The sequence below is a fragment of the Acanthamoeba castellanii genome, assembly GCF_000313135.1.
Source record: "Acanthamoeba castellanii str. Neff unplaced genomic scaffold scf7180000084575, whole genome shotgun sequence".
NCBI classification, from domain to species: Eukaryota; Discosea; order Longamoebia; family Acanthamoebidae; genus Acanthamoeba; species Acanthamoeba castellanii.
Genome location: NW_004457407.1, coordinates 4,871 through 11,472, shown reverse-complemented (window position 1 = coordinate 11,472; position 6,602 = coordinate 4,871). Strand labels below are relative to the sequence as shown.

General features: G+C 58.1%; 4 protein-coding genes across 4 annotated transcripts in view; 1 reads left to right on the top strand and 3 right to left on the bottom strand.

Moving 5' to 3' along the window:
- Positions 1 to 5: 5 nt before the first annotated feature.
- On the bottom strand, positions 6 to 857 carry ACA1_331250 (uncharacterized protein; the record flags this gene model as incomplete). The annotated part of the gene is made up of 4 exons (XM_004338067.1): positions 6 to 155; positions 248 to 353; positions 617 to 696; positions 786 to 857. Coding segments are annotated over 4 exons (408 nt in total), but the record flags the coding sequence as incomplete, so codon positions are not given.
- A 277-nt stretch (positions 858 to 1,134) lies between these two features.
- Positions 1,135 to 2,277, top strand: ACA1_331240 (alkylated DNA repair protein; the record flags this gene model as incomplete). The annotated part of the gene is made up of 4 exons (XM_004338066.1): positions 1,135 to 1,277; positions 1,343 to 1,649; positions 1,747 to 1,940; positions 2,013 to 2,277. 4 exons carry the CDS (start codon positions 1,135 to 1,137, stop codon positions 2,275 to 2,277), a joined length of 909 nt encoding a protein of 302 aa, XP_004338114.1.
- An 84-nt stretch (positions 2,278 to 2,361) lies between these two features.
- On the bottom strand, positions 2,362 to 4,844 carry ACA1_331230 (uncharacterized protein; the record flags this gene model as incomplete). The annotated part of the gene is made up of 13 exons (XM_004338065.1): positions 2,362 to 2,510; positions 2,622 to 2,690; positions 2,756 to 2,852; positions 2,937 to 2,986; positions 3,061 to 3,147; positions 3,288 to 3,390; positions 3,468 to 3,578; positions 3,689 to 3,770; positions 3,847 to 3,896; positions 3,976 to 4,050; positions 4,137 to 4,326; positions 4,396 to 4,670; positions 4,737 to 4,844. The coding sequence occupies 13 exons, from the start codon at positions 4,842 to 4,844 to the stop codon at positions 2,362 to 2,364; spliced, it is 1,446 nt and encodes a 481-aa protein (XP_004338113.1).
- Positions 4,845 to 5,151: 307 nt separating this feature from the next.
- The window catches only part of ACA1_331120 (Mitochondrial carrier protein), a gene marked incomplete at both ends in the record, with an annotated part of 1,658 nt that continues 207 nt past the window's right edge, over positions 5,152 to 6,602 (bottom strand). Inside the window, 7 exons of the mRNA XM_004338064.1 lie at positions 5,152 to 5,279; positions 5,339 to 5,431; positions 5,556 to 5,675; positions 5,744 to 5,869; positions 5,949 to 6,096; positions 6,178 to 6,342; positions 6,464 to 6,564. Of these exons, the coding sequence (XP_004338112.1) occupies positions 5,152 to 5,279; positions 5,339 to 5,431; positions 5,556 to 5,675; positions 5,744 to 5,869; positions 5,949 to 6,096; positions 6,178 to 6,342; positions 6,464 to 6,564 (881 nt within the window). The remainder of the gene's footprint in view (positions 5,280 to 5,338; positions 5,432 to 5,555; positions 5,676 to 5,743; positions 5,870 to 5,948; positions 6,097 to 6,177; positions 6,343 to 6,463; positions 6,565 to 6,602) is intronic.

Genomic DNA, 6,602 nt, shown 5'->3' with positions numbered 1-6,602 from the left:
AGGACGGGCGGGAGGGAGGTGTCGTGGGGCCGGGCGGCCCAGAGCGACGAGGTGCGCGGGGCCGCGCCGGCGGAAGCGTCCCGCTGGCTGACGTCGATGTGATAGCGGAGCGGCGAGGCGAACTCTTCGCCCTCATTCTCCTCCGCGAACGATTGCTTGATGTGTGCGTGTGCGTGTGCGGTGGCGGGTGTGCGTGTGCGGGGGTGCGTGTGGCAAGGACGTGAGGAACGCGTGTGCGAGCGCGAACGAGCCGAAGGTAGGTGCGACTCTTGCGTACAATCTTTTGGACGGCGTTGCTGTGCGGATTGTCGGCCAGCAGCTGGTGCAGCAGCACGCGAACCAGGTTTGCCAGCCTTGCCGTGAGACACGCACACGCACACGCACGCCAAATCACAACACATCACAACACACGACATCAAGCACCGGTTATGGGGAACGAGAAAGATGCAAGGGGCGCGAGGAAACGTGTACTTGCGTCGAGGCACGAACTCATCTGTTCGATGGAACCTGGACGCCGTTAACCGTTAACGACCAACGACCACCAAAAAAAAAAAAAACAAAAAAAACAAAACAAAAAAAACAAAAACAAACTTTGTTTGTCTGTGGCGGTTCGTACTGGCGGAGGATGAGATCGACGAAGTCCTGCGAGGAGCAGAACATGGCGTAGCACAGGACAAGGTCGGCCTCCAGGTGTGGCTGCGCAGCTGCAGAGGTGCATTGTGTAGGGCATCAGACTCCCGAGAGTCCACACGAGAGGCATCGTAGGGCGGAGACGTACGGGGTACTTGGTTGTGGGCGATGAGGTCCACCAGCTTGGCCATGGTGGCCGCCTTGACCCGCCGGCCGGAGCTGGTCATCGAGCCCCCGCTCAGCACCGACCTCAAGCTGTTTTCCTTTTTTTAAAAATAAAAAGAAATATTAATGATTTATTTATTTGTGTTGATAAATGAATATAAAATGAAGCGGCACCTCTTCGTAGATGATATCGTTGTGCTGACCAGCCATGTTTCGGGCTGATGTGGCACAGAGTTGCCGCCGTGGCGGGTGGTCGCGTGTGAACTTTGAGAAAATAAGAAAAAGGGAAAGGCAGAAAGAGAAAATGCTATTTAATTTATTGCTCGCAACCGTTGATGGATGGACGCCGCACCGCGGCCTCCAGCTACAGGCAAGAGGAAGCAGAGTAGCCTCCTGGCGTTCTTCCCGGCTGCCTCTACCGCACCTTCCCCCTCTGCCGCAGCGCCAAAGAAGAGCAAAACGACCCGCGAGCCTGCACTCAGGTACTCACCACACCCAACCACAGTGGCCCGCACGGAGGCCTTACCATGCGTGGGGGGGGGGCAAGATTTGTGAGGGAGCACGGGTGGAAGAAGGTCAAGCAGGAGACGAGCTCAGAAGTGGACGGGTGCGTAGTGTACGAGGATGGTGAGGGCGGCCGACTGCGCTACTGGCCCGCCTTCCTGCCCAACGACGAGGCCACGCGGCTCTACGACCACCTCCGAACCTCCACCGCGTGGAGCCAAGGCCATGGCCGCACCGCCACCTCATCGCCCACCGCCTCGGCCACCGCCTCGCCTACCACAGCTGAGTCACCAGGCCCGTCCTACGTGAACGCACAGGGTGCCAGGGTCAGCACGCCACGCATGCAGAAGGTGCGCGTAGTGCCCCACATGCAACGCTACCCTGGTGGTTGGTGCTCACCGCACACGCACGCACCGCACACGCACGCACCACACGCCACCACCGCAGCACTACGGCCGGGGCATAGCCGGCGGGTCCAAGTTCCGGTGCGGCTATCGCGAGTGGCCGGCCGACGTGTGGGCGCTCAAGGCGCGTGTCGAGACCGCCGCCGACCGGTCGTTCAACTTCGTCCTCCTCAACTTCTACCGCGACCAAGACGACTACATGTCCCCGCACACCGACGCCGGCCAGTTTCTGGGCTCGTACGTGTCGTCGTGTGTGTCGTCGTGTTCGTGCGCCGTGAGTGTCGTGCGGCTGATCGTGGGCTTGGCTAGCAATCCTGCGATAGGGTCGCTGTCGCTGGGCGCGGCGCGGCGCTTTGTGCTGCACTACGCCGATCGCACGGCGAAGCCCGCGGTGCCGCGATTCGAGCTGCCGCTCGCGCACGGTAGCCTGCTGGTCATGGCGGGCTCCACCCAGCACCGGTGGCTCCACAGCGTGCCCAAGCAGCGAGCCCTCGCCGCCGGCCGCATCAACCTCACCTTCCGCTTCGTTCTGGACGCCTTTGGCGACGATGATCGTGGAATTGCGTCACAGTGAAGACACTTGTGCTTGATGGTGGTGGTGTACAGCAGCGGCGTGGGTGGTCATATAGAACCTGGGCTCGTGTCTGGTCCAGGTTGTTCAGTCGTCGAATTGGTCGCGGTTGCGGCAGCACAGGCGTCGCCAGCAGGAGGCGGGCGGCTGCCAGCTGGGATCGAGCAGCTTCTGCCGGGTCTCGTCGTCGAGCTTCTTCCTCTGCACCACGGCGTAGTACCGATAGATGATCAAACCTGTTGTTGTGTTGTAGTAGTAGTTGCCCATCAACCACATGAACGTTCGATAGTGACGAGCGTTAGTGTGTGGGTTGAGTGATGATGACTAGGGTCGGTGACGGGACGAACCAACGAAGACGAGGCCAAGCCCGAGGCCGTCCTCCCAGCTGACTGTTCCCGAACCGATGATGGGCCAGTCTAGAAAGAGAGAGCAGCATGAGAACGGGACTATAGGGAGGTGAAGAAGAAGAAGAAGCGAGTACTGATGGCAAAGGCAAAGTGGGACAGTGGCAGGGACACGGCAGATCCGATGAAGGTGAACACGGCACCGCCCTTCTTCAACAGCAGCAGCAGCGAAATCTGAAACAGCCAGCCACACATGACGACCACCATCAACACCAGCAATGTCATGAAGTGATGGAGAAGACAGAAAGGTATGCGTACATTCCAGCTGAGGTTGACACAGACGTACATCATCATCAACCAGGGCTCGCCTACACATGTAGGAAACGGCACGATGAGTACTGGTGCGAAGGCAGAAGCCGGGACTCGGAGTGGGTTAGCGTACCACTGCAGTCGTCCTGCGGCGTGGGCGTGAACCCGACTAGGCACGACGCGCCGTTGGGGATATAGTCTCCGATCTCGTGGAACGAGACTGCGTGCGGCGAGTGCGAGGTGTATGAAGTCCACGTGTCATGTTGGCGCGTGCGTGCGTGCGTGCGTGCGTGCGCTGTTGGTCAGCAGGGGGCGCTTCGGGTGCGATGACGGCTGTGGTAGATAAGAGAGGGGGCGTACCCGAGCTGAAGCCGGGCACGAGAACGAGCGGGAACATGAGGACGGAGAAGATCAGCTGCCAGAAGGAGTCAAAGCTGTTGACGACAAAGATGTCCATCTTGGGCTGACAGGTAACGACGGCAACAGCGGAGAAGCGTAAGTCCACGCTGGCAGGGGGGGGGGCAACGAGAGATAACCTACCAGTTCGGTGAAGACCATCTCGCGGAGGATGAAGGAGATGGCGTTGGGTAGCAGGGAGAGCAAGTAGACGCCCGCCCAGACCGCCGTCAGCGCGCTCGTGTCACCGGAGCCCTGGTGAACAGGCGAACCAACGCGCGCGTGAGAGGAGACTGAGAGAGGGAGGCCAGCACTGACGCCAGAGCTTCGCGGCACGCTCAGCTCTGGAGGTGCGATGGGGATACCTGTTTCTGGAAGGTGGGGATGAGCGAGACCAGCAGACCCGAGACTAGCGTCGCCGCACCGAGCACTTGACCCCAGTGGTAGCTGCAGATCCGGTGAGCCACACACACATGCGAAAACTCCGACAGAAAGGGGAGGCGGTGCTGTGTTGGGGGCGTACCGGGTTCGCAGCGCAATGAGGGAAACGACCATCGTCATGGGAATGATGGCCTGGGAGGAGGGAAAAGCGTTGTAGTCAATGTGCGCTGGAAGAACTTGAGTGGTGTGTGTGTGTGTGTGTGAACGTTACCTGAGGCAAGAGGGTAAGCAGGAAGCCGTTGATCTGACGAGCGGCGAAGATACCGAACACGAAGCCCGTTGCATCCTATGGAGGTGTGACGTTTGAGTGAGCTCGGGCGAGTCGCGCGTATAGCTGTGCGCAGTATCCGCATCATCATCATCCTAGCGTACCATGAGACCCATGACGATGAGCTTCAATCCTCTCCACGAGAAGACGTAGCCGACCTGATCGTCGTCGATGATGAAGAGGCCGTATCTTCGCACCGAGAAGATGCCAAAGTAGAGGAAGCAATAGGCCGTGGTGAGCACCCACGAAATGAAAATGGTGTAGTTGTTCATCTGCGGGCTCGACGGCGTGCCCCTGAATCACACAGTAAAGCATGATTAGCGTCAGCACAAACTGTTGAACCGCACGCACGCACGCACGCACGCCAATGGCCAGCCCACGAGAAGAGATGGGCGGCTGTACAGCTGGATCTTGTAGATGACACGGTTGGCTGTGCCAAAGGCGATGACGAGGAGAAGCAGGATGAGCATGAACTTGAAGTTCTTGTCGTAGTACTTGTCCACCACCCACTGCCGCGCTTCGTACCACCCTCGGCTCAACACGCTCCCGGCGTACTCCACCGGTATCCCGTCGAGCCCATTGTCGAGGCGGTCGGAGTCAAACGTCTTGGGCGCCAGTGCAGGCTCTATGGACTCATCCTGCCGAGATTGAACACACCCATTTAATCCAAAATAATGAACACAAGGGAGGCTGAGGATTCCTACCTCCCACGGCGCCCGCCGCGAGTCGGTGTTGGGGATGTTGATCGAGACGCGCTCGTACTGGTACTCAACGCCATCGCCCCCGGCTTTCCATGGGTGTCTGCTGGCCATGATCGCCTGCGATTTTTAATCGCGTAATGAATTAAAATTTGTCACCAATTAGTTTCGCAATTCGAATTGGGGTGAGCTCCCCTCGCGCGCCGGGTGTGGAAAGCGTACAGACGTGGGGGAAGATCAACTACTGCCTTGCCGCCGACCGGTCACTCTCTTCGCCGAGACGAAAAAGGGACAAGGGGATCTTTCGTTCGTCTCTTCGTCTTCGCCGCAGCACCAAAATTCCCGGTTTGCGCACCACACGACGACTAGAAAGGTGTGTATGAAGGTGTGATTGTGTAATGGAGTGTTGCATTGAACTGGTTCAGCCGTCCAAGACGGTCTTCATCCATTCATACACAAGGAAGGTGATACTGATCGACGGGACCACCTTGAGGTAGTTGGGGATCATCCCTCTGTAGAATCCGTTTACGCCCTCGAGCCTCCACATACCTGGCAAAAAGAGGTGAGATGAAGGCGAAGGCTGTGGAGGGAGGAAGAGGAGCGCATACTTCTCGTGCAATCCCAGGTTGATGTGTAGGCTGGGTGACCGTCGAATCCTTGCATCTGCATTCGGCGTCGCAAGACGTCGAGAGGATACGTGACTGTAGACCACACGACACGACACGACACGACGCGCGCACAGCCGCTCAGCAACCACGCACTCGGTCCGGCCACGAATGCCCAAAGGAGAGAAGAGGAAATTGAAAAGAGGCGCTTGCTGCGTACCTGTTTGTGAGACTGCGCCGGCGACGGCACCGCATGTAAGGTGGATGGCGGATGGCTGTACGTTGGGAAACTGCTTGCTGCAGAATCGCTTGAAGACCTCATAGGTGGCAAAATTAAGTCCTACATATGGCGCGATACCCTACGGTTGAGAGGTTGAGAGGTTGGGTGAGTGGACAGCGGTTGATCACCGGCGAAACCCAGCGCGTGGTGGCAGACGGAGCAGATAACACTTACGAGGACCGTCGCGACGACTCCTTTGTAGGTGGCCAGAGGACCCTCTGTCCTCACAATATTGATGAAGGCCTGCCAGATGCCTGCATTTGGGAGAAGGAGTCTCAGCATCAGCATGTTGAAGGACAGATGGACACCACGGAGATGAGATCTCGCGCATACCTTTGTACTGTTTGTCGGCGGCAGCACCAGAGCTGAGTCGAGTGCGGATGAGGTCCAGTGGGTAGGTGGCGACGACGGACGTAATGCCCGCGCCTGCGCCCGCACTCAAAAATCGAAGTGGTCCCGAATCCTTCTTCACCTTCAACAGCTGCAGCCACAAAAGAGGAACCGACGATGAACAAGCGATCAGGGAGAGCAGCAACGCGACACGGAAGAATGAGCGACGTACCTTCTTAAACTGTTCATAGGCGGCAAACTGTACAGCGGAATAAGGGAATATTCTGATGATGTTCGTGCCGTTGCCTCTGAGGTAGCCGTAGAGCCCCTCCTCCTTGAATATCGTCACTAGAGCGTGCCACACGCCTCGGTACTTTACTTGCCCGGGTCGTTGAAGCTGTAACGACGCGACATGCATGCGATGAGCGAGGTGCACCCACCCAGTCGCGTTGCTCCAACAGCTGTGGGTGTGGGCGGGCACAGCGCTGGACGGAAGCATCGGAGGAATCTCGCGGTACCTGGAACAAGATCTTGACACGCTCAAGGGGAGAAACGCAAGTGCGCGAAATGGCTCCAGCTAGACCGCCAGCAAGGAGATGCTTGAGGATCTTGCTCTCCTCTGGATGATTAAAAGTAAATAAATTAATAATCCCACGC